We start from the raw sequence: 27262 nt of genomic DNA, 5'->3' as shown, positions 1-27262 counted from the left end.
TTGTTGCTGCTTTACACACAATTGCACTTTTCAGCTGCCCTTCTCACCGACAATAAAACACTAATCTTTTTAGACACCATTTATTTCATTCGGATTAGCAGGGAAATTTTCTGTGGAGCTTTTTTGTTGTCCTTTTTCTCCAACACTGTCTCTCTCTCTCTCTCTCTCTCTCTCTCTCTCTCTCTCTCTCTCTCTCTCTCTCTCTCTCTCTCTCTCCCTCTCTCTCTCTCTCTCTCTCTCTCTCCCTCTCCCTCTCTCTCTCTCTCTCTCTCTCTCTCTCTCTCTCTCTCTCATCTGTCCTATTGTCCTTTTTCTCCAACACTGTGTCTCTCTCTCTCTCTCTCTCTCTCTCTCTCTCTCTCTCTCTCTCTCTCTCATCTGTCCTATTGTCCTTTTTCTCCAACACTGTCTCTCTCTCTCAGCTCCTATAACTATGACACTAATGGAAGGATAAATTATTTTCTTTCGCTCTGATGGAAGGTTTAACGATGAGGAAGTTCACATGCTGCAGAGGCTACAGACCCGCCATGGCAACGACTGGCGAGAGATAGCGAAGAGTATGGACCGGAGTGTTTACGCTTTGGAGAAACGCTTCTCTCATATCGGTAATAATGGCACAACACGAACACATACACTGTGATGAATCTATGATCACCTATCACAGATGCTTAATATACACTTCAATCAATATAGCCTACGTATATAATGTATGTATATGCAGGGCTTAAAGTTCTCAGTCCTGGGGACTGATTTCAGTCCTGAGGATTTCATAGGGGTCATTTAATGAGATCAGTGCAGATTTGCAAGAAAACATTTTCAGTCTTGGGATGTTTTGGGGCTTTAAGCCCTGTATATGTGTACCAGACGTTCCGCTTTTAAATTGCCAGTTCCAATATCCGTAATGATAAAAAATGATCCGACATCTGATAAAAGTATCGGTCTTACGATATATAAACATATATAAACACTGCACATTGTGAAACGTGTGTTTGGTAGAATATGTCACTGTTGTAACAATGCTTCTTGGCAATACCTTTTAATTAATACCATCGCAAATCCCTTTTAAATTGTGCCCCATCGGTAAGGAACATTCGTTTTTGGGATGAGTAGCACAGCTCCCGAGTCGCCACCCAAACCAGTTTTAACGTGCATGGACTAGTCTCGTCAAGGGTACTTTGACTTTACCAAGGGTGCTCTGGCACCAGAGCAACCCCTAGATTGGCGCCTCTGCACACTTGCACCTGTAACCAACACCAAACACAAATACATGCTGTATACCCAATGTTCACCTGACACACCCACACCTATACCTATATACGGTATATATACACACACCTCTGTAATGCATAATGACCTATTGCAGTGGTTCTCAACCAGTGGTCCAGGGACCACCAGTGGAGAATGTAGAAGAGTTTTTCTTTTGAACAGTGTTTGCCTGTCATCTCTCCTATGGTACCACATCAACCAATACAGCATGGAATTGTGGACAACATATTCAACAACAGCAAAATATTCTATGACAAGTTTTGGGTCTGAGACTGAGAGGCCAGGAAAGGTCATCAAATGGTGGTCCGTGCCTTAAATGCGAAATATATAATGGACCCCGACATGAAAAAGGTTGAAAACCACTGATCTATTGGTAATGAATCTGCATGACTGTAATAAAAACAAAACAATCACACTTGTGTGAAGTGAGGGGCGCTCTTATCATCATCATATCACATTCTGGCCGATCACAATTGGCGTCCTCACTTTTCTATCCTCAACTCTGTGTACACAGACACAGAACGTTGGCTATAGCTTTCTGTGGCTTTCTGAGCACATTCCGTGCTCAGCCAATCAAATCATCGCTATGGGGTACACACATTGCTCAGCCAATCAAATCATCAAGTATGGGGTACACACACACACACACACACACAAAGCTGGGCATAGGAGGGGCTGGTGCCCCTCAAAAAGATCTATCCGTTATGAATATGTGTACGGCTGTCGGCTGTGTCTCCATCTGTCCGTGTTGCAGCCAGTCAGCATGGTGCCTGGGAGAGTGATGAGGAGGGGAGGCTGATGCCGGCCGTGCAGGCTCACCTGGAGACCCTGGTGGGTCCACACCAGGCGGGCTCTGCTTCTGGTCCCTGGCTGACCCGGGAGCAGCTGTCTAAGAACCTGCCCTGGAAGAGCATCAGCGAGAAGGTCGAAACGCGCTGCTGGTCCCAGTGCAGAGAGAAATGGTCAGTTAACATTGCATTTATGTAAAACTAGAACATTTGCAATTCTGGGGAAATTGCAAGTGTGGATGCAATTTCAGCAAGTACAGTATGATTATGATGATGTATTATTGACCCACATGACGTCATAGAATTACTATAGTCTGGTAACCACACTAATGAGTTATGTAACCACTTGAGCCCTGCCATCCTTATTTTGGGGAGAACGTTCGCAGAAAAGGAAATTAACAAATTAACTGCTCGTGATGGAACGTTCCGCCAGTTGGAATCCAACCGGCAACTGCTATTGGCGCAACATTCCGTCAGATAAGCTTTATTATTGATATCAAACTGGATCGCTGATTTCTTTCTCTTTTTCTTTTGCTTGGCCTTTCCTTCTTTAGTGATCCGGTTCGCGCATCCGCAGTGCCGTTCACCTCCCTTTATACAGGCTGACTAAAAAGCGGAATAACTCGAAATCTACGGAGCTACGGATGGTTTGGATAAAACGTGCGATGTTCGGAGGTCTTTGCTGATTATCTGGTGATCTAGATGGGAACATTGGCGCTTTCTAGAGCAAGGATGGCTTCATTTTAGCTCGCTAGCATTGACGCTATTTATTTAGCATCTAAGATGGCCGCCCAAACAGGAGGTGAATCCAGCATGTGTCACATTACAACCGGCTCGGCTCTGCGTCCACCAGGTGGCAGTAAATGGGTTAAACGGGTGCACATAACTGGTGCGCCAGTGCACATGCGGCGTCAAACGCTTTTGCGTACCAAGTCTAACCAAGTATACAAGAACCCACTTGGATTAAACACAATCATACTGTTTGTTGTGTATGGGCATGGGAGGAGACTGCATGTCAAGCAGCTTAATTCATGAACATATTATAGAGGACATTTGAGTATTGAAATGTTGCTATCAGTCCCAAGCTGCACGACTCCTCCGGACTCACATCTAATCCTCACGCCTCGTTCCGAGGTGGGACTAAATGGAGTGCAACCGGTCATAAACACAGCTGGTCGGACACTGGTCCTGACTCCTGTCGCCATTCAGTCACAGAGTTTAACCAGGCACCAGTAAGTGAGCTGCTCGCTCATTCTCTCCACTGTTTCAAATGAGAGTATCTCCAGAGCTCCATTCGGATTTTGAGCAAGATTGGAGGGCTGGCCATGCGTTTTGTCTCACCGACTGTATGATTTTAAAACTTTGAAGTCTTTGTCTATATCTATCCCTCTGGTGTCTCACACCATGTTGTCTGTCTTTCAGTCAGTATTTCTGTCTGTCTCACATTATCCCATCTGTTTGTCTCTCCAGGTTTACATTGTTAAAGTCGAAGATGGCGTCCGACCAGTGTCCCGCGTTCAGCGGAGGATTGAAGGCCATCAAGGCAAAAGCCATGCTCATTGACACGTATGGCCATCCATCTGAATACCACCAACCTCACACTACACCAACCTAATTTAACTAAATTTACACTAACCAACCTCACATTGCGCAATGCGCATCAACACTATCACGCACGCGCGCGCACACACACACACACACACAGTCACAGTCACAGTCACACACACATACACCTGTAATCAATAAACACAGACACATATGCACCTGTTATCAATAAACATACATGTTGGCATGACATCAAATAAAGTGGCCTACACTTGAAGATCTTTTTTCAAAGTATAATAGCGGAAGTGAAGCCTCCTCCCCACTTCTGTTTTGTCTTTACAGTCGTGCAAATTTATCTTAATATAAATAGAAATCATCTAAGCATATACTGTATAGCTTAGCAGAAATGGGGGAAAAAATGCGTTCTTTTTTTTTAAAGATTTGTTTTTGGCTTTTGTGACTTTATTGATAGTTACAGTGAAGACGAACAGGAGAGAGGGAGGGGGAGAGACAAGGTTGTCATGAACGGGACTCGAACACGCAACGCACTGTCAGGCCAGAGCCTTTATGTGTCATGCGCCTGGACCACTAGGCCAGCGGGCCTAGTGCCCCCCCCCCCCAAAAAAAGAGATATTTTAAATTATATTTTTGTGGAAATGACAAACAGATTACTCCGATTTCGGGAGGTGTAGTTCCAGACTCTACATAGCATTCAGAGATTGTGGAATAGTTGTCTGGCTACGCGAGAGTAATACACCTAGTAATAGCAAGGCTAAGTCCTCCCTGCAGCTGTCCTGCACTATCAAAGTAATGTGGCAAAATTAATTAATTGGAGTCTTATGGTTATAGACATCAAAGAAAGTGGCCATATGTTCCTTTTTGTACTTAAACTAGCTGGAGGCATTTGGCACTCGACGTACCAGTATAAAGCAGCCTATATTATGATCCCTAGCTGGGCATGGTGTAAAGTTTGTACTAACTACAGTATATGCTAGTTCTGAGCTCGCATGTTGTGAACTGTCAGTGTCACTGACGAAGGCTGGATCGCCGAAACGTTTGTGACTTAAAGGGATAGTTCAGATTTTTTGAACTTAAGTTGTATGAAATACTTGCCATTAATATAGTGGTTGCAACTGTATTAATTGATTGCCCGAGTCCTGTGGTGGGAGTTCTGCTCTGGTTTTGGTCAAAATTAAGTAGTTCCGGTCATTTTGTGGGGGGCACTGGGGCCACGCAGTAAAAGTAAATTAATCCACAAAACGAACGTAATTTGTATTGTTGACCTATTTCTAAAATATTAGCGCAAGTTTTCGTTCAACTTTGACCCCTCTATCACATGGAACTATTTTTTGGGCGTAGTGATATGAACACAAAAAACATAGTTCTGTGTGATAGAGGGGTAAAAAAAGAACGGAAGTTGCACTAATATTTTAGAAATAGGTCAACAATACAAATGACGTTAGTTTTGTGGATTCATTTACTTTTACTGCGTGGCCCCCAGTGCCCCCCACAAAATGACCGGAACTACTTGATATTTCACCAAAACCAGAGCAGAACTCCCACCACAGGACTCGGGCAATCAATTAATACAGTTGCAACCACTATATTAATGACAAGTATTTCATACAACTTAAGTTCAAAAAATCTGAACTATCCCTTTAAGGCAATAATGGGGAAATTAAATAATTAAATGTTATTCTGAGTGCGACCCTTCGCTTGCCATTGCTTAATGTTTTATGAGGACAACGCACCTGAAGAATCAGAGCGCGGTGGTAACTAACAGAAACGAGTTGATGATCGTGACAGCCCTCCTAACAGCGCTTCACATCACGACACATGATTTCTGTGCGACTGTGGAGTTTGCATGTTCTCCCCGTGTACCCTAGGGGAGGTACAAAAGAGGAGGGGGAATGGTACTGGTTGGAATAACATGTTCCTTCCACGCTCTACGTCCAACCGGAGAAACTCCCCCCCCCTGTCCGTCCGTCCGTCTGTCAGGTGAAAAGAAGCGGCTTGGACTCGGTCCGCCCAGGTTGGCAGAGGGAGTGTAGAGCCCAGGATTACATTAGATAATTGACATTGTGATTTCTTCTTCCAGGTTGTGGAACATGGACGTAGAGGATCCAGCTCTCATCGACTGGGATGAGGTGGCCATCACTATTGGGTAACTTAAATAGTTTGGATCATATATTTATATTTCTAAAACAGAGAGGAAACTTTATTTCATGTTTATTATCACATCCAACTGGAGGCAGCATGGCAGGCAGAGGAAATCGTTTGCTGTCCTCATATGTCCAAAACTGTTACTTTTCAGTATTCAAATTCAAAAACGGCAAAAGTAGCAGATACACAAGCTTCGTACCGTGTTTTGAGCTTGCAGATCTGCTACTTCCGTACTTACGCTGTAGCGTGATCTAGTAGTAGGGCATTCATTCATTTACAAAAAAACAATTTAGTTTTAATATGTAGCATTAGTACTATGTTGTTTTTGTCATTGTCATTCGTATTGAAGTACTAGGCAGTATTTCGTGTAGTATTTTGTGTAGTATTGTAAAGTATTAATATGTGCGTTGTATTGTAGTACTATCATGTATGTAGTGTTGATGTATAAATATTATTTTCCAGTGAAGTGAGCGATTACTACGTCTGCAAGAGTTTCTACGCTCTCAAAGTTTCGTGTGTCCCCAGCACGTCTCAGTTGTCTTATCCTGGTCAGTATGCAGACTATGCACGTACATGTCTTTACCTTTTTTGCTGGTTTAACTTTATGAGGTGAAAGTGCTTTTAAATTACAGCCTAACATTCAGGAAGACTTGACTGTAAATAAGGCAATGGGCATGGTCTAGAACAGGCTGTTTCTCAACCTTTTCAGGCCACGACCCCCCAAAATAATCATATTTGAACTGGGGACCCCCCCCCCCCCCCCCAATATAATCATATTCAAACAACTGGGGGACCCCCCACCCTGACGAGCAATAGGAGTTAAACACAGATAAATATTGTGAAAATAGCAGATAAGATCTACAAGCTCTCAGTGGCTTATTATTTGACAATTTGGCCTATGTTTAAACCGTTTTTAGCTTGTTGATTACTTTTGATGTAGTAGTAATGGTCTTTTTTCTGTTCTTTCTCTTTTGAGGTATTCAAAAGTTCAGAAAAGTCTTTACATTTTCACTTCGCTGTCATCACTTCGCTGGGGGTCCCGACCCATAGCCTGGCTAATAAGCCAGACTCAAATCACACTGTCGTGTGGTATTTGAGTCTGGAGATGCTGTGTATGGATCTTGTTTCCTGGGGGGCGGGTTCAAACATTTTCTCTTTGACGCAATTGGTCAGAGCTACTGTCAGTCAAAGGTCTCAAGCATTGAACGTCACTGTACCAAAGCCCGCCCATATTGCATACCGTGTCCCGATTGGCCACACCAGTTCTCTGGTGTAGGAAATGGGCGTACAATTGAGCCTCTCCAGACCGTAATCCGCCGGCAGGCAATTCTTTTTTGCCAATGGCTGATTCGGTCTGGCTTATTAGCCAGGCTACCCGACCCACAGGTTGAGAACCACTGATCTAGAACAGGGGTTCTCAACCTTTTTGGCTGGGGACCCCCGGTCTCGTAAATGCTTTGGCCATGTCTCTCTGCCCTAGACTCTGGAACAACCTGCCCCCTGAATATCAGCTCTGCCCACACTAAAGTAGAGGCCTTTTATGTTCTTTCTTCAATAAATGTGGCCTTCTTGGGCACTGATTGTATAATTTCATGCTTTTGGACCCTTTTTTATTTTCTTCGTAATACAGTATTTGTTATGCATATATATATTTTCTGTTTTTCTTTGTTTTTGCCTGTCTTGCTTGCCTTGTTTTATTTTTATTTTTTATTCTCTAACGAACCTATACAGTTCTTTGGTTGACCTTTGGTTGTTGTGCTTTATAAATAAAGTTTGAGTTGAGTATATTGGGCCAGTGCCCCCTAACCAAACATCTAGGTCCCTTACCAACTCCCCATGGCCAGTACCATGGTCAGACAATACCTGTTTTCATCATAATTAACTGTTTAACTATATAGGGTTTAAATGCTTAAGCAGATGGCCTGACACTAGTAGTGAGTATTATATCTGTCTGTCATGCAACCCAAGACCCTTACAATCATCGATTTTGATATGTTTACTCTCTGAAATTGAATCAGGGACAATATCGTACAGTGTGTGTGGTCACATTTGCACCGATTACACTTCCAAGTCTTTAACTGAACAACTGGATTTTCTCTTCTCTTCATCCTACTTCCTGTAGAGATCATTGACTACCTGCAAGAGAAGATTCTCCCCAAGCTAGAGGAGCACCTGAAGGAGGCGGGAGACACAGACCTCCCGTGTCAAGACAAGTACTTCCTGTCCCACATCTTCTCCTCAGGGGAGGTGGATCCAGGAATGACATTTTAGGGAGCGGAAAAACAGCCATTGAAAACGTTGAAATTACGGAGAAACTAGGTTTCTGCCCGGCAGCAGCAATATGTGTGTTTCACATAGTTAGTTGGATGGTTGATTGATTGAATGTGACATCAGATGTCAGAAACGTCAATTAATTCATGTTCTGATTAGAGGATGAATTTCTGTTTACATTACAGAGGACCCTGGCTGGGCTTGAGCTGGGCTATACCAGGATATTTAGAAATATTGAAGATTGTATTTTATTTCTGTAAAAAATATTAATGAAAAATAATACAGCAGAATTCTTATTTGGAGGTAAAGAAAAATATAATAATTGGCTAGTAATTTCTGCTCAAAACAGTAAGTCTCTATTATGGAATATGGATTCATGACATTTTTGCCACATATAACCAATTGTAATTATTATTTAAAAAAAGATTAGCCACATACATCTATTTATTTCTCACCACTACCCGCACATCGTCACTGTTCAGCCCAATTTGCCACGGCAAAAAAGTGTCATCAAGCAATTTCTATTTAAATCCTGCAGGACGTGATGCAATGAAAACTATCACCAGCAGATCAGATTTTGTCTATTTACCAATACATCGTAAAGAAAATACTGGAAGGTATGGAATAAATAGATACCGCCCAAGCAGCCCACATTAAGGTCCTGTGTCATGGAATAGACAAGACGGTTTTAACGTTTTCTACTATTTTGTGTTACAGGTCAACATTACGTTTTTGACCGTTTCTACCGTTTGATGTTGTACTTAAACTCAATATATTTGTACAGCTTTTAATCATTGTTGCCTTAAAAGGAATTGATTGATTGATTGGTTTTTATCAACAGAAATGCCTATACGAGAACACACATTTGTATAATAAGGATAAAACACAATAACACAAGAAAGCTTTTTTTCTTTTTTTTTTGTGATTGTGTTTCAAACAAGTCAGTTAATGTGAGTTCATATCTTTCTGAATGTAAAACATTATGAAGTAATTACTGTATCAGTAGGTTATGTTTGATGTTCTTGAGGTTATGAGTTCAAGTAACCTGACTCCGCCAGATGGGGCAGCACCTGGCGGAGTCAGGTTAGAGTTCAAGCCCTCTTACTGAAATAAAAAAATATATTTGAAAGATAAAAAGTGAATGGTTTAAATAATCTCCCCTTTTCTTTTTCATAATTGTTTCTCTCACTATGTATAACATTCAGAATAGATATCTATTCATGAATGAACTGAGCATCCTGTCATAATAGAGCCTGGTCAACAAGAATACCCTGGGTGACCAAGCTTCAAAAGCACATTCCTGGTAAACGAATGCCTGGCCGCATACCCCATCATCTCACTGTCTTGTTGAAACGTGACCAAATGTTTGGAGAACTATTTCTGCAACCAGGCATATTTGTTATGGAATTAGACATTCAGCTGTAGGTTTAACTGAGTGAGGAACTAATTGTTTTTAGAAGATGTACAAGTAGCTTCTTAATGTACAAATAGGGGTCCAAATTTACCTCATTGTTAACATTGGTCTCCTATTAACTTCGTCTCAGGGTGAGCAGTGATTAATTAGGTATAAATAGGGTCCAAGTGTGACTAAGGTGTATCAGGTGTGTTTGGTTTGGTTCAGGTGGGGTGGAACTCGGCTCTACACACTGCAGCAGGTAACTAAACATTAACCTTGAACATTTAACTTTGTTTAAAATAATTCAGTTTGGGGATCTGGTCTCCTACAGACTCTCAGGGCCCTGTTGCTGCAGCGAAACCTCCTCACACCACCCGAGGACATGCTGTAACCCAGGACCATAGAGGACATCGTTTCAGGGATGAAGACTCAATGGACAGCGACTTCACGACGGACAGAGACAGCGACTCTAGTATCCCACCACCCCGTCCTCCTGCTTTTTTAGGACAACAGACAGTCCAAAGAAGAAAAGATGCAGGCGGGGCAAACGCACAACCAGGAAAAGGGCACCGTCCCTGGACGCGCAGTTACTCCAACAGACGGTAATTAATATATCTTCAAAGGAACTGTCTACTGACCAACTTACAGTATTATCAAAAGGCTTGTCCTTTGTATCTAACACAAGTGGGGTCAACTCGTTTGGCCTTAAGGTAGACCTTTTTAAATGTTTTCGACAGATCAAATTGAAACACTTTTTTTCTAAAACCCCTATAGCATCAGGGGCGTCTGCTACTAGTCCTTTTAGATCCAAGAGCACCTTTTGCCCGAATGTATCTAATCCTTCTATTAATACTTTTTGTCGACTCGTAGAGCAGGATGTTATGAAAACTAATGAACAACCTTTTAGGGTGTCTAGTAATCTGTCCCAAAGGGAGAAACAGGCCCATGTGGAGTTGCTTGATGATAAAGACTTGGTGTTTAAACCTGCGGACAAGGGTGGGGGTTTAGTGGTTCAGGATACTCATAAGTACACATTAGAAATTCTGTCCCAGTTGGCAGATATAAAGTTCTATAAAAAATTAAAAAGTGATCCGACACTGTCATTTCAGCGTGAGATATTCACCTTTTTGGAGGATGCAAAAACCAAAGGTTTCATCTCCAAACCTGAATTTGACTTCCTATACAGCCAACATCCAATCCGACCTGTGTTTTACACACTTCCAAAGATCCATAAAACTATGACTGATCCACCCGGTCGACCTATTGTGGCACAGATCAATTCTCTTTTGTCACCTCTGTCTGAATATGTAGACTATTTTATTAAACCCTTTGTTCATAAATTGCCTTCCTATATAAGGGATTCTACTGACTTTATTAACAAGATCTCTGATATTTCCGATCTACCTGAGGATACTTGGTTACTCACTTTAGATGTCACTAGCCTATATACTAACATAGCACATGATGCTGGTCTTGATGCTCTTACATACTATTTAGCCAGTCGAGACGACACAATCACACCACCCAATCAATTTATTATCGACTTAGCCTCTTATGTGTTGAAATATAACTACTTTAGTTTTGACAATGATTTTTATTTACAAGTATCTGGTACATCCATGGGTTCTATCTTTGCACCCAATTTTGCCAATCTGTTCATGGGACATTTTGAAGAGAAATATGTCTATAATTCTGAAAAAAACATGTACAAACAAAACATTGTTAAATGGTTTAGATACATTGATGACATATGCTGTGTCTTTAAAGGTGGCTCAGACGAAATTCAACATTTTTTGACATTATTGAATGGCTTTGACTCTAATCTCAAATTCACTATAGAATGTAGCCAATCAAGAGTACACTTCCTAGATATGTGGATAATAGTGAATGAAGGTAACCTGTCTACAACCCTCTATCAGAAAGAAACAGATCGTAATACTTTATTACTGGCCACCAGTAACCACCCCCCCGCTCTCATCAAGTCTTTACCCATTAGTCAGTTTTACAGACTGAGAAGAGTTTGTTCCTCTAATGAGGATTTTATTGATAAATCATCCGAGATGAAAGCCAAGTTTGTCCAAAGAGGTCATTCACTTGAATGTATTGACAAAGCGTACACATTAGCTTTAAATAAGCCTCGTTCTGAGCTTTTGAAAACTACTCAGAAAAAAGAGAAGAAGTTTTCAGTTACATGTGTTACCACATATTCTCCTTATTCAAATAGGATAAAGGCTATCTTTAAACAGTATTGGCATATTTTAACCTCTGACCCTGAATTGGCTACACTATTTAAATACCCACCCCTATTTTCCTTTAAACGGGGTAGGAATCTAAAGGATCAGCTTGTACACTCTGACTTTCAATCTCCCCAGGTCTCACTCAGACAGACCCTGTTAAGTCCTCTCCCACAGGGAAACTATCCATGTGGTCATTGTGCCCAGTGTGGTAATACTCACAAGATCTCCTTTTTTAATCATCCTCATACTGGCAAGAAGTTCAAGATCAACAGTATTATTACTTGTGTGTCAACCCATGTGGTGTATATGATCAAATGTCCTTGTGGTTTGGCGTACATAGGCAAAACTACTAGACAGTTAAAACAGAGAATGAGTGAACATAAGAGTTCGATCAGAAGAAATGACCGTGAATACCCTGTTGCAGTGCATTTCAATGATCTTAAACATGACATCTCTACTTTTCGTTTTGTTGGTATAGAACAAGTCAAACTTCCAAGAAGAGGTGGTAACCACGACACCCTTTTAAAAAAACGTGAGGCCTACTGGATCCACACTCTACAAACCTTACACCCTAAAGGGCTTAATGATGAACTCCTATTAAATGTTATGCTATAAAAGCTGTTGATCTGAACTTCTTGACCAGTCTGTATTATAGGCACTTCAGTTGCTATGTTTTTAATTATTTTATTCTTTTCCACTCTTACAGAGTAGGATCTTATGTGACATTTAATTGCTTATCTAACTGTCTTCCTTGTATGTTATCTGGCATGACATTTATGTATAATTATCTTTCCCTGTATTATTGTTTTCTGTTATTGACAATGATATATGAGGAATGTTCACAGTAACACTGCACCTTAAGTCACATGACAAGTCACATGACAAGGTTTTTCACAGCTGTTAATTGTTGAGATAATTACATGCATTTTGATTGGTTGTTGAGACTGTTTGAAATGTATTTAGTGACAATGTCAGCCCATTCTTGAATTAAGCCTGAGTAAGGTCGCAAGACCGAAACGTTGCTTGCTTTGCTTTAATAAAAATCTCTGAAACCAGTAAGTGGCAGTGTGCCGGTGTCCCTCCTTCAACATTGTATATGCCTCGTCATCATCGCACCTGCTCCAAACCTGCCGGGTGTGCGGAAGTCATCTTTCTATAGGGATCTGGTCTCTGAATTAAGGACACTGAAATGTGTAATTATGTTTTATAACAGAGTAAAGGAACACCATGCAAAAGCTGTTCGTCAAATGCAATATTTCTTTTCACATTTATGCAGTATTCTTTGCACGTACGGTAGTCATGCTGTTCAGAAACTACTGTTTAGAAACTTGAACAGATAGTGGTATCATGAAAAATATTACAGAAAAGTAACGTCTAATATTAGCCAACACTGAATAATATAAAGGTTATATTGTATTAACATGCTCTACCATACAGATTGGACAAAATTTAATTTTATTCATAAAAAGAAGTTACAGAATGCCGCAGAAACAAATTTCTCTTTCGGGTCTTGAGCTAAAACATTTTGGAAAATACATTTTTAAGTCGGAATACATATAGAACTTTAAAGACCGTATACAGCATAAACTCACTTAAGGAAACATTTGGAAAAAACTCAAAAGTAGCAACAACAAAAAAAGAGAGAGAGAGAGAAAATAATTAGAACAGGTTGATAGTTTCACATATAGCCTATTGGACTCACTCTGGATAATAGACAGGTTTGATCAACATCCATACATGTTTTCAGGCAAGTTGTTCATAAGGATATTTGAACATAAAGGCTTTCTTGGCTATTGAAACTGCAGGAACAGAGTAATAGAGCTGCGTGTGGAAGTATTGCAAAAGTAGCAATATCACAAGACTGTCCACAGTCCTCTGAGAGAGTGAGTAGAATAATGAACATTAGTGAGCACCAATTATATGAAGATATGAAAATGGTTGCTGTCGTGAATGAACTACTAATAGATACTACAGTGTCACACAAAAGTATCAAGGGGGATTAAAATATGGAGATAATAGGCCAACAGCAACAAAATATTTAACCAATAAAAAGCATTGACTAAATAAATTAAAACTATCCATTGGAACACAGGTTCTTTTTTTTTTTTTTTTTTTTTCCTGAGCTCTGCTTCCTGTCTTTTCCTCAGTAGCACTGAGGATAGAAGGATAGTAGAAGAATGCTGAGGTCAGAAGTTGGAACTGCCAGGGTGGAAGATGAGCAGCTTGCTCAGATTGTTCACGGAAACTGTAGACTGTTTGACATCGACCAATTCTCCATCGGCATTTTCCAATTTGCAGTCCATCTTGCACACAGCACTGTTGACACAGGTGAGGATGGTATTGATGTCATCTCCCCTGAAAGCAAAAGACAAATGTCCAAAACAAACTTTTTAGTTTCACTACTGCAGCGCAGTAAAGAAGTTGTCTGATTATTTTAAGTCTACTTGTGTTTGTGTGTCTAATACACTAGGATATCAGCTGTTCTGTGTGCATGCGCACTGTCATGTAGGCGTGTGAGCGTGCACGTGATGTCATTAAAATGCCGTACCAACGGGGGAAAAGAATCACCAATCACCACTGCAGGTCAATGATAAGAATTTCAACACCAGGTAGAAGAGGAAAGTTACATAGTGCTTCTTTAAAGCATGGCTAAAAGGCTGTATGTACGTAGACTGTATGTAACAATGTATCAAGAATATAGTAACATTATTCCTTTTTTATATATAATAAATCAAGGAATGATTTTCATGTTACGATGAAATAACAGTAGGCTATTTTGTGAAATAAAAGGGCAGTACCTTGGGCATCCATTTTTGAGTTTATCGCAGAGTGTCTGGATGAACCAGGATCCTTTATACTTATTCCTAATCGATAGGTCGACTGTGGCATAGGCAAACAGGAAATCGGTTAGTTCTGGAAGAGACCGTGTATCAGTCTGAAAGACTCTTGTCTGGTCCAGCTTGCCGCGACAGGCTTGAACGAAGAACACTTTGGGTTTCTCCCGGAGAGCGGGGCATTGGATGTTGCTGAATGCAGACCTGATCTCTCTTCTGGATAGTATCTGTCCGTCCACTCCACAAACACCCTCTTCCTCTCCGTGAGACAGAATGCAGCACACAAAGCCATCACCATGCTCGTGTAGTCGTTGTACGTCGCTGAACCTTTTGCCAGACCACTGCTTGAGATCTAAATTCAACAATTCTGGTGTGTCCAGATTTGGCAAGGCCGACTGAAGTCCGGCAAAGAATTTCAGCACTTCAACCATTTGGGCCTTGGTCTTATCCTTACACAGGATCACTGTGAAGCCCAGCCAGCGGTAGACATGTGCCAACCTCACTGTGAGGACGAGAGAACATTTAGATTTTAGGACTTACAGTAGCTGCATGCTTTAACCCATTGAGACCTGGAACGCATCCATGTCACGTTAGCGTTAGCGTTTTAAACATTATGTTATAATTTAGCTATTGAAAAATAGCAGATCTACAAGCTCATAGCGCGCCACCGAGTGGCGCGCTATGAACTTGTAGGTCTGCTATTTTTGAAAAATCGTTAAAATGTGCCTCAAATCTTTCCGAAAATTGTCATGATTTAGAAAACTTTTTTTTTTAAATTTCGACGTCAGGCCTGAATGGGTTAACTGGTGTGACTGTTGATATCCCACAACAGATTTGATTTATTTATTTATTTTTAAATACTCACAAGAATCTTTATCTGTACCCTTCCGCTTTCTTAGCTCTGTGAATGTCTCGTTTTCAAGGATAAGACAGTAGCCACGAGGAACACTGGACATTTTGTAGGTTTCCTATAAATGTTTTAGTAGAAACATCATTCAGTTTAGAACAAGCAGCACTGGGATTTCTGCCACATTGTTTGAAACAAAAGTGAACAAAGCATTAGTTTTGAGGCTGACTTCTATAGTTGATTATGTGTCATTACCTTTCCATTTGGTGCATCTAATCCATAGGGGAAAAAATAAAACACAATCAGGGTTATTGTGCAATCAGGTGCTCAATAGAGATACAATAGTTAAAAAGTAGTTTATTACTGTTCTTCAGTTCTTGGTCTTTTTCCATCACCAGCTCCTGCTGATCATGGGTCATACCCAGGAACACTTTTCTCTGATCCTGGGTCATTTCCAGTAGTGTTGCTTTTATAGAACATAAAGAACATAAGTTTAGATGAATCACAGACAGTTTAACTTCTCGTGTGTGCGTGCGTGCGCACGTGCGTGCGCGCATGCATGCGTGCGGGCGTGTGTGCGTGTATTACTCTACTTATATGAGGGCCAAACGTTCAACGTAGTATAATTTGAGGAAATTATTATTATTGAGGACCATTTTCCAGGACTTCACAAGCAACATGTTTTATTTTATGGTTACAAATTATTTGGGGAGTAAGGCATAGAATTATAGGAAAAGATGTAGGTTGGGTTTAAGGTCAAAAGATGAGACATTTAGAGGTTTAGGATTTAAACTTAATCGCACGCCAGTGTTGTGCACTGAAAACATCAGATCTACAAGCTCACAACGTGTCAGCACGACACGTTGTGAGAACGACAACACAAATCACTGTCTAAAAACTTTATTGTCCACACAATTATAGTAATACAAACGTGTGTGTGTGTTTGTGTGCGTGCGTGCGTGCGCGCGTGTGTGTGTGTTTTCGTTGAGTCTGTTTTTTATCCTACTTACCATACACATGAGCTGATCTCTTTCTTCTATCCTTCTGCTCTGCTGTCTCCTCGTTGAGGTACAGTGTTCGGGTTAACTCTGTGGCATTTTATGTAGAAGCCACAAAAGGATATTGACGAAACAAAATGGCAAGCAACATACACAGTTCACTTTGGGAAACAACTGAAATCAACAATCAAAATCACAACTCAAACCCCCACCCAACCCAAATGAGTCCCAGTCCTCTGTAACCTCTTTAGGTCACAATATCAAATATAAACAATAAACAGAGTTCATACGGCGCTAGCGGCACGCTACCGCTCGCCCACAGTATTATGAATATCACCCGCGTCGTTCCTCTTCTCACGTGCACGCGACTATAGAGTCTTTTAAAGTTCCTCATAATCCACACAGAATGAAAAGTCCGCTCCACGCGGAGCGGCGAACGTTCGGGTACTATAATCCAACTATATAATCTAGTATTGACGTGACGTCTCTGTCTGTCTCCACGCACACTGACAACTGTGATTCCAAGCGATCAATATCCAACGGCAGCAACAGCGCATTCTTAATGAAATAGGTCTTGTTTTGTATTAAAACTTCATTCTAAGAAATCAGTCAAAGAGATGACTTTTGTACATCATGACGACTGAGGCCGATTCTAAAAGAAATGTCTTCTTCTGAATCCTAAAAGTTTTCTGAAAAACCTATGTTTCTATGTACAGTAAGTGGTGCTCAACCTTTTTCATGTCAAGGACCCCCAGAATTATCTGTATTTGGCTGTGGATCCCCAACTGAAAATATTTTTTTCCAGGGACCCTCCAGAAGCAAAGATTTGACTTAAAAACGTTTGCTCTGAAAGAATATATATATTCAAAGATTTGAGCCACATTCACGATTTTTCAAAAATATCAGATCTACAAGCTTATAGCGCGGCACTCGATGCCACGCTATGAGCTTGTAGATCTGCTATTTTTCAATAGCTAAACTATAACATAATGCTTAAAACACCAAAAGGGGTTCCCGTCCTGAATGGGTTAAGAATTATCTGTGGGATTTAGGTTTATCTATATGCAAATTACACAAAACAATCAATTTAAAGAAACATTAGACTTTAAAACCTCAAGCAATAGCGAGAAGAAGATTTAAAGACTTGAACGCAGAAATCCACATTCATTGGGAACATTTACCCAAAATGCTCAAGCTCACAAAGTTCTGTGAATGTGTAGACCTGCTATTTTAACGAAGAGATTTGGTGTAGAGGGAAAAAGTGGTCCAAGTACAGCGTTAACTCAGGTCTGTTTCACTAAGTATAGACTAGAGGGTTTCATTGGTTTAGACTCATTCAGTTTGTATTCTGCTATGAAGAAAACCTGATGTAAATCTGAAAACACATTGGAGGCCATGAAGTAGAATTGATGTGGCAGCGGTGGTCGAACGGATAGCGGCGCGGTCTAGATACCGGAAGGTTCCCAGTTCGAACCAGCCGTCCGACACGTTAAAATTACCACCGCTGAAATGCCCTTGAACAAGGCATCAACCACTACGATGAAATGTGTTCTATGAGCAGGGCCTGGCTGGAAACAAGTTCTTGAGCTTAGCCCAGATACCCTGGGTAAATATAGATTTCATTTCATTTCATTTCATTTCATTTGATACTCACGGTCTAGTTCATGTTCACATTCATCATTCATGAAAAGAGAAAACACATGGTTGGAATAGTTAGAAAACTGATCCTTCACAAACAATAATTAGCAAATTGCTAACCTTAGACCTTGCTTCATATATCATAATGATTCAGCAATCTATTTTCAACATTCTAATTTAATTTGTGAAGTGACTACATATGTACTTAGAGACATAAATTATATTAAGGTTGAGTGTATTATAATGCACTTATAAGGCTACACTTAATGTATAATGTTTGTAATTGTGCACAACAGCTTATAACAATGTTTATGAAGTATTGTAACGTATCATAATATAATTTATAAGTGCTGGTCATAATGCATTATAAACTCAGTGGAACTGCACATTATAACTACCAGTTAACACTTTACTTAAAGGTCGGCTCTACAATAGAGTCCCAAATGTGTGAAGTGATTAAATGTCAGCTTACAACTTGAACCCCAGCATCCCTATTCTGAATGGAACGTTTGCCAAAAATAGTCGATCTACAAGTTCACAACGTGTCGTGTTGCGACGCATTGTGAGCTTGTAGATCGGCTATCTTTGGTGTAGTGTAAAAAAGAGCGTACCAAGTACAGTTGCAACTCAGGTCAGTTTTACTAAGGCCTCACTCACACCTTTCGATCTAGCATAAAACATTGATGCATGCTTGTTGTATGAATGTTGTGAGTGTCATGGCCGCCCCAATGCATTTCCAATGGAAGTCACATGGTTTGTATTCCACATTTTGGACTACAAGCTGTTGTATGGCTTTCGGCTGTGTTTCGACTGCCATGTGACTCCCATTGGAAATGCATTGTGAGCTTGCATCAGTCAATAAGTCTCATACAACAAGCATACATCAATCTGTTGCAAAGGTGTGAGTCAGGCCTAAGGGGCGACTCACACGGTCGCAACAGATTGATGTATGCTTGTTGTATACAAAGGGTGTGATACATCTTGCCCCAATGCATTTCCAATGGGAGTCACATGGTTTGACACAACATTTGTGTTGTATGAGGGGGTGGGGGGCAGTCGAAACACAGCCGAAAGCCGTACAACACAAATGTTGTGTCAAACCATGTGATTTCCATTGGAAATGCATTGCGAGCTTGCATCAGCTATACATCTCATACAACAAGCATGCATCAATGTTGTATGCTAGATGTAAAGGTGTGAGTCGGGCCTAAGAGGGTTTAAATGTCTTCTTAGTTTACCAGCAACATGACTGGCAGTGGTGGAAAAAGTAATCAATTGTTTTACTTAAGTAAAAGTATCAATACTGCAATGTAGAACTACTTCGTACTAAAAGTAAAAGTCCGGAATTCAAATTGTACTTGAGTAAAAGTACAAAAGTATTTGCGCCAAATGTACTTAAATTACCAAAAGTAGAAATAACTCACTATGCAGAATGCCCCATTTCAAGTTTTGAAAGTTTTTCAAGTTTTTTTTGAAAATAGCAGATCTATACAAGCTCACAATGCATTGCATCGCCACAGTACTTTACCAGCAACATGACTGGCAGTGGTGGAAAAAGTAATCAATGGTTTTACTTAAGTAAAAGTATCAATACTGCAATGTAGAACTACTTCGTACTGAAAGTAAAAGTCCGGAATTCAAAAGTATTTGCGCCAAATGTACTTAAATTACCAAAAGTAGAAATAACTCACTATGCAGAATGCCCCATTTCAAGTTTTCAAATGTATAAAATATTTAGATAATAGCAGATCTATACAAGCTCACAATGCATTGCATCGCGACGCATTGTGAGTGTGTACATCAGCTATTTTTAAATGGCCGAAATGTATATAGGGCTGAAGTGGTTACTGTATGATTTGTAATAATAATCAAAATCTACAAAGTAACTAGTAACTAAAGCTTTCAAATAATTCTGAATGTACAGTAGGGCAGTAGAAGTAAAGGTATTGGAAATTGCAAATACTCAAGTAAAGTACAAATATCTCAAAATTGTACTTAAGTACAGTACTTAAGTACTTACTTAGTTACTTTCCACCACTGATGACTGGAGCTGCTCATTGATATGAGACTGACTATCAGTCACTGTTATAGAGTAGCATCACTATGATAGAGTCCAATACTGTAATAGTTGTTGACCTCATTTACATTTTACATAAATAATAATGCATAATGTATAAATAATGTATACTTGGGAAGCTCATGAACGTAATAAATTGTGGGATGAGCTTGTATATCTGCTATTTTTCAATAGTATAACATAATGCTTAAAACACCAAAAGGGGTTCCCGTCCAGAATGGGTTAAGAATTACCTGCGGGATTTGGGGTTATCTATGCAAAGTACACAAACAATCCATTTAAATAAACATTAGACTTTAAAATCTCAAGCAATAGCGAGAATAAGATTTAACACTTGAACGCAGAAATCCACATTCAGTGGGAACATTAATACAAATAACAGATCTACAAGCTCACAAAGCGCTGTGAGTTTGTAGACCTGCTATTTTTTAACGAAGAGATTTGGTGTAGAGGGAAAACGTGGTCCAAACGTGGTCAGGTCTGTTTCACTAAGTATAGACTAGAGGGTTTCATTGGTTTAGACTCATTCAGTTTGTATTCTGCTATGGAGAAAACCTGATGTAAATCTGAAAACACATTGGAGGCCATGAAGTAGAATTGATTTGATACTCACTCCGGACTAGTTCACGTTCACATTCATCAGTCATGAAAAGAGAAAACACATGGTTGGAATAGTTAGAAAATTCACCAACAGAAAGATGACTAATAATTAGCAAATTGTTAAGGAACCTGAAATATTGAATGCAATAATGGAATAGTTTAAATGAATCGACTATATTTTGTTTATTATACAAAATTAGGCCTTGCTTCATATATCATCATGATTCAGCATTCTAATTACAGTTACTGTAATTAAAAAAGGAAGAATAAGTCTGCACACCGTTTTGAAAGCTCCCCAAAAACTTTATTTACCAAGGCGGGGTAAAACACAACGTTTCGGCCTCTGTTGCCTTCGTCAGGTATATTAGATAGCAACGCATATAGTACAGGTATATATAGAGGTATAAGTGGGCAGATACAAATCAGTGACAAGCACTCACACCTGTGGACAGTCCTTATTTGGGCTTGAACTCGGCTATGACACTCAGGACAGAGAATGCAGCCATTAGGCTATCCCTGTGCGGCCACCAGGGGAAAGAATCATACACACATATACAAACATCATATCAATACCCGATCTAAGTGTAAACACAACTCACTGAGCTATACAGAGAGTAGCCTCCATAATGCATTGTCATTTCCATGTAATAACGTATTAAAAACACATTTAAAAAAGACAAGACCAAAAACATACATATTTACATTTAAACTCTTCATTTAGACCGTATGGGGCCATAGTGTTAAGATTTTAAATGTGGAACATTTCTCTTTGGAGTAGGCGGCGCTCCTGATTTCCCCCTCTGGGGGGTTTGTCCACTTTTCCGATGCCTATATAGCGAAATTGGTTAATGTTGTGGCCAGCTTGTTTGAAATGTGGGTTGTCTTAAGTGCCTCTCTCGAAGAGAGTCATATGGGTCCGAGCCACTTGGTGGCGCTGGAGCACAGAACAAAACATAAACTCACGAGCTAATTTATTGGTTCGTGGAGCTGTCACTCAGAGCGGTGTCCCCGGTCCCAACCCTCAGGTATAAAACCGGTGGGCGTGAACGCTCGAGTCATTCCTACATTTGTTTTCGCTTGGATGCACACAGCACAGCGAGTACAAAGTCTCACAACCGGCTGTTGAAATATATTTTTTTAGACGAGTCTAGAACTGACTTGCACCGCGGGGATTCGCAGCCGCAAGACGGTGTTCTTTCCACCTTCTCAAGATAAGTTTATTTAAGACTAATAACACAAGTGAGCCTGCCCGGCGACTTGTTGTTTTGTCTGCTCACTACGTTACCGCTCCTCTCGTTGCTTCTTGTAGCTAGCGTTTGTTAGCTTGTAGCTAGCGTTTGTTAGCTTGTCATTGGCTCAGCTTCAGCGTTGCTGCCGCTTTTTTTCTCCTCCGCTAGCCTCTCGTTAGTCACTGACTAAACTCCTTCTAGGCCCGCAGCCTCGCTTCTTGTAGCTACAACCCTCGGTAACAGCGGGCCGACGTCAACCGATCCCCCGTCGCCTCGTTATCTACATCTACCGCAGGCTAGACTTCTCAACCCTTCCCCACAACGTGGACAACAAACAGGCCTCCCTCCTTTACACTACGGTAGGCCAACACGTGGTGCAGCCTTCAGCCATTAGCTGTAAGCTGACCACTGTGAGCTCCACACATCGCCTTTACCCCCGTAGTAGGGGAGCTAAGTGTTTATATTTTATATATATTTTATAAATATAGTTTATATTTAAAAAAAAAAAAGTTTGAGAACAGGGGAAGGAATAGGCCATCTCCACCATGACTACAAGAGATGACCACGATGACACTGGACCCCTTCCAAAGCTCTGTTTCAACAGGGTTTGTAACAACCTCCTGTCTCCAGATGATGGCCACTCCATGTGTATGCACTGTCTGGGTTTAACACATGCGAGGAATGCCTTTGAGATCGTGGGCCTCTGCCCATGATGCCTTGAGCTATCAGACAGAGAGAAGGGACGCAGGCTGTCTAGAGTCAAGGCCCGTCTGGAGGGACGGGCCCCACCCAGCCTGGGAGGCAGCTCCTAGGTCCCTGCGATGCGTCTACAGTCACCAGGCCTCCCGCACCAGCGGCAGTACAGCGGCACATGGACGACCCTGGATGCCCCTCCCCTGTCAGGAAGGCCCCCAGGGCCAACGCAAGCTACACCACAACCGCTTACGAAGCAGCAGCACTAGACGGTTCACACCGCCAACCCGCTGCTTCCTTCTCCTTCTCCTCCTTTAGGACAGAGAGGAGCTTCGGCTCCCGCTTTCGCTCCAGAGACGACCTGGATACGCTACCATGACGACTTTGACGACACTTCCGAAGCCTACAGGCGACCCAGCCCAGACTACGAACCCCTCCCTCACCCCTACCAGCTGCCAGCTGGTATGGCATGGGCGGACTTCATGGAACGGCAGGAACCCCTGGACGAACCGCGCTCCTTCCAGGAACCTCCTGGAGAGTACAGGGTCATAGACCAGGTGGGTTATGAGGACGACGGAGACATGGATGCCGACGCACAATGGACCCCCTGAGGCCCCCGAGGGGGCCCCAGCTGCCCCACGCCCACCCGTCAAGGAATGGGACCTCACCGAACTCCTACACCAGGCCGCCATCAGGTGCAAATGGGATTGGCCGGAGGTGGCACCTCCCCCAAACCCAGAGGACACTTGGCCTGGAGCGGAAAGCAGGGCCCCCACGCGGAGAGCTATCCTTCCGTTGGCCCAAGGCTTCCAGTCCACCTTCACGGCGAACTGGAGAGAACCCAGCCTGACTCCCCCAACACTTCGCCACACCAAGGTGCCAATGGACACGATTGACATGCCGTCAGTAGGTCTTGGGGCGATGCCAACCATCGGCTCGACAGTAGGAGCCTACCTGCTGGACCCCACCGCCCCACGCATCACACCTTTGGCCAAGGAACCCGCCCTGCCCACCAAGAGGGACAAGGACGCCAGCCTTGCTAGCGGTAAGCTCTTCTCCCTCATCGCCGCAGCTGGCAAGCACCACAACACCCTTGCGCTGCTACAGGGCTCCCACACGGTCATACTCGACGGTCTGGGGAATGTCCCCACCCCTGACGAGATTGCCGAAATCAAGAGGCTCCATCAGGAGATGATAAAGTTCGTCTGCAGCTCCACAGCACTGGTCGGCAGGATGGGAACTGCAGTAATCATGTCCGAACGGATCCGATGGCTCGACGTCAGCCCCAAGCTCGACACCGCGGCCAGGAAGGAGCTACTGGACGGCCCCATCGAACCTGGTGGACTCTTCAAGGGGGCCCTAGAAAGAATGGAATGCAACAGAGGCCTGGCTGCGAGGCCCTCGCTGCTCTCGCCCCTCGCCCAGTCCTCCTGCAACAGCGTGGGCAGCCCCCACGCACGGACCACCGCCAACGACAGTGGCCCCAGCGACGAGTAGACTACCGCGATACGGGTCGCCAGGCCCCGCACCGTGCTCGCCAACCCAGAGCAGATCCACCGGCGCTTCCACTGGGTGATCAGCCAGCTGAAGGCAGGGGCAGACGACAGCAACGCAACCGTGACCAATGTCGCCGACCCCCCGCCGCCTCGACCGGGCCTAGGAGAGGAGTCCCCAGGGCCGGCGGATCCCAGCAGCGGAAGTGACCCCTCGACCTCGTCTCCAGGGGAAGCGAGCTCGGACGCTTCCCCACTCCCCCACCGCCTTGGGCCTCGGCCAGAGTGTAGCAGCCCTGGGCTGCACACCGGGACCGCCCCCAAAAAGGCTAAAGCTCGTGGCACAGATCCCCACCACGGGTGGGTCTGTCGCCGAGCCGCACAAGGTTTGCACAAATGCACAAAAAAAACAACAAAAATCACACTGTCGGGGGACCATGAACCCTCTGTTAGGGACAGCCAAAGTGCTGCCCGAAGCAGAGCGGTGGGATATGAGGCCTGTGGCGGGCTTAAACGCCACCAGGGAGACGGGTCATGGCGAAATTTTCTTTGGTCATCCAGTGGGTACCACCACCAAACGAGGACCACCTCGTCTGGAGGGGATAAGTCCCTTGACCGAGCGCGTAGCCCAGTGGGAACGCTACAATGCGTCCCCCTGGGTCCTACGCACCTTAGCAAAGGGATACAGACTCCAATTTGCAATGAGACCCCCCGCGTTCAGTGGAGTCCTCTTCACCGACTCGCGGGGTCAAGCGGGTCAAGTTCTCCAACAAGAGATAGCTTCTCTGCTGGAGAAAAGAGCCGTCAGAGAGGTGCCCCAGAGCCAATGTCGCAGCGGGTTCTACTCCCGCTACTTCTTGGTCATTCTGGACCTCCGGGCACTCAACGGACACCTCAAGAAGTTTGCGTTCAAAATGCTGACGGCCAAGTCTCTAGTACGTACCATACGCCCAGGCGACTGGTTTACGTCCATAGACTTAAAAGACGCATACTTCCACATCCCCATCTAAATGGTAAATGGTAAATGGTGCATTTATATAGCGCCTTTATCCAAGGCGCTTTACATAGATTGTGCATTACATTCACCCATTCACACACACATTCATACACCGATGGCGGCGGAAACCATGCAAGGTACCAACCAGCACATCAGGAGCAATTAGTGGTTCAGTGTCTTGCTCAAGGACACTTCGACACTAACTCTGGGGGAGCCCGGGGTTTGAACTGGCGACCTTGCGGTTACCATCCGGAAACTCTACCCCTGAGCCACCGCCGCCCATCTACCCACCTCACAGGAAGTTCCTGCGGTTCAGGTACCAGGGGAGAGTGTACGAGTACACGGTCCTTCCCTTCGGGATGTCCCTAAGCCCCAGGGTGTTTTTGCGCTGCACAGAAACCGCCCTCGCTCCCATGCGTCAACAGGGCATTCGGGTGGCGAGCTATATCGACGACTGGCTCCTGATGGCCAGCTCGAGGGAAGAGGTAACGAGGGCCACAACCAGAGTGTTGACCCACGTGGCCTCCCTAGGGTTCGTTGTGAACCACGCCAAGAGCATGCTGGTGCCTACGCAGTCAACAGACTTCATAGGCATCAGGCTGGATTCAGTTGCGTATACGGCGAGACTGTCGGCAGAAAGACTCAACGACCTACTGAAGTGTGTGTCACTGTTCACACCGGGACGCACTCTTCAATTACGCACATGCCTACGGATGGCAGGCATTATGGCGTCGGCGATCTCATTGGTACGTCTGGGGAGACTGCACATGAGACCCTTCCAGCGATGGCTTGGTTCCCTGCACATTCCCACCAAGTACGTACGCCGCCGTGTGATAGTGTCTCCGGCTTGCACACTAGCACTGAGGTGGTGGTCGGACAGACACAGACTGATGGAAGGGGTGCCCTTGGGCCTTCTCCTATCCAGGAAGGTCGTCACCACGGACGCCAGCCTCTCGGGATGGGGTGCCACACACGAGGGCAGGTCGGCCAGGGGTTTGTGGGACACATACCTGAGAAGGACCTCCCACATCAATTACTTGGAATTAATGGCGGTCTTCCTCGCTCTGAGGGAGTTCGAACCATTTATTCAGGGACACCACGTCCTGGTCCGCACGGACAACACGACAACGATGTCCTACATCAACAGACAGGGAGGTCTCACCTCCAGACGTCTGTGCACACTGGCACACAGGCTGCTGGTGTGGTGCGACAGTCGTCTCCTTTCCCTCACAGCATGTCACGTACCGTGCCTGCTGAACTCAGCGGCGGACCTCCTCTCGAGGGGGCCACTCCGCTACGGCGACTGGTCTCTCCACCCTCAGGTGGCGAACCAGATATGGCACAACTTCGGGTTTCCGGAGGCGGATCTGTTCGCCACAAGAGAGGACGCGAAACGCCCTCTCTTCTTCTCACTGAAGGGCGAACCACCGCTGGGCCTGGACGCACTGGCGCACCAGTGGCCACAGGGTCTGCTCTATACGTTTCCGCCACTGGAACTAATCTCGCATGTGTTGGCCAGAGTGAGATTGCAGGACGTCCAACTCCTGCTGGTAGCTCCGGCCTGGGGATCATGGAGGCAGGACGTTGTCCCCCTCCTTTACCACGAACTGTGGCAACTTCCCCTGAGGCGGGACTTACTGACGCAGCCCATGTATACATTTGCGTAATTTGGGGCCATTGTGCTACCCATGGCTGTCCCTTTGGTTTGCAAATAAAAATCATTCTTGTACAGAAAATAGTTCGTAGTCAACACTAATTCAGTGAGTGCAGTGACACATGCAGTACTGGGTTTGGTAAGAGAATCTCTTAATAGTAACCATAGCAACCCATCGAGCTGTCTAACCTGTCACCAAAAACTTAGATCGGGTATTGATATGATGTTTGTATATGTGTGTATGATTCCTTCCCCTGGTGGCCACACAGGGATAGCCTAATGGCTGCATTCTCTGTCCTGAGTGTCATAGCCGAGTTCAAGCCCAAATAAGGACTGTCCACAGGTGTGAGTGCTTGTCACTGATTTGTATCTGCCCACTTATACCTCTATATATACCTGTACTATCGTTGCTATATCTAATATACCTGACGAAGGCAACAGAGGCCAAAACTTTGTGTTTTTGGTAAATACAGTTTTTGGGGAGCTTTCAAAACGGTGTGCACTTATTCTTCCTTTTTCAGTCTGTTCTTTTTTGT

General features: G+C 43.5%; 2 protein-coding genes across 2 annotated transcripts; one reads left to right on the top strand and one right to left on the bottom strand.

Annotated features, from left to right (window-relative positions):
* The first annotated feature begins 481 nt into the window (after nucleotides 1–481).
* Nucleotides 482–9150, top strand: LOC306920184 (transcription termination factor 1-like). The gene is made up of 6 exons (XM_079496852.1): nucleotides 482–605; nucleotides 2021–2228; nucleotides 3525–3620; nucleotides 5698–5763; nucleotides 6225–6310; nucleotides 7885–9150. The coding sequence occupies exons 1-6, from the start codon at nucleotides 503–505 to the stop codon at nucleotides 8031–8033; spliced, it is 708 nt and encodes a 235-aa protein (XP_079352978.1). The 5' UTR covers nucleotides 482–502; the 3' UTR covers nucleotides 8034–9150.
* A 4702-nt stretch (nucleotides 9151–13852) lies between these two features.
* On the bottom strand, nucleotides 13853–16429 carry LOC306920614 (caspase-8-like; the record flags this gene model as incomplete). Its single annotated transcript, XM_079497424.1, has 6 exons — nucleotides 16358–16429; nucleotides 15712–15813; nucleotides 15603–15619; nucleotides 15366–15468; nucleotides 14465–15002; nucleotides 13853–14021 (listed from the first exon to the last, which is right to left on the bottom strand). Exons 2-6 carry the CDS (start codon nucleotides 15797–15799, stop codon nucleotides 13853–13855), a joined length of 915 nt encoding a protein of 304 aa, XP_079353550.1. The 5' UTR covers nucleotides 15800–15813; nucleotides 16358–16429.
* Between the last annotated feature and the right edge of the window lie 10833 nt (nucleotides 16430–27262).

Source organism: Electrona antarctica (genome assembly GCF_951216825.1).
Source record: "Electrona antarctica genome assembly, chromosome: 3".
NCBI lineage: Eukaryota > Metazoa > Chordata > Actinopteri > Myctophiformes > Myctophidae > Electrona > Electrona antarctica.
This window is presented reverse-complemented; position numbering and strand designations above follow the sequence as displayed.

Coding starts and splice junctions, on each gene's coding strand:
- LOC306920184 (XM_079496852.1), top strand. CDS start 503: ATGCTGCAGAGGCTACAGACCCGCCATGGCAACGACTGGCGAGAGATA. Junction 2,229..3,524: donor TCCCAGTGCAGAGAGAAATG/GTCAGTTAACAT, acceptor TTGTCTCTCCAG/GTTTACATTGTTAAAGTCGA. Junction 3,621..5,697: donor AAAGCCATGCTCATTGACAC/GTATGGCCATCC, acceptor TTCTTCTTCCAG/GTTGTGGAACATGGACGTAG.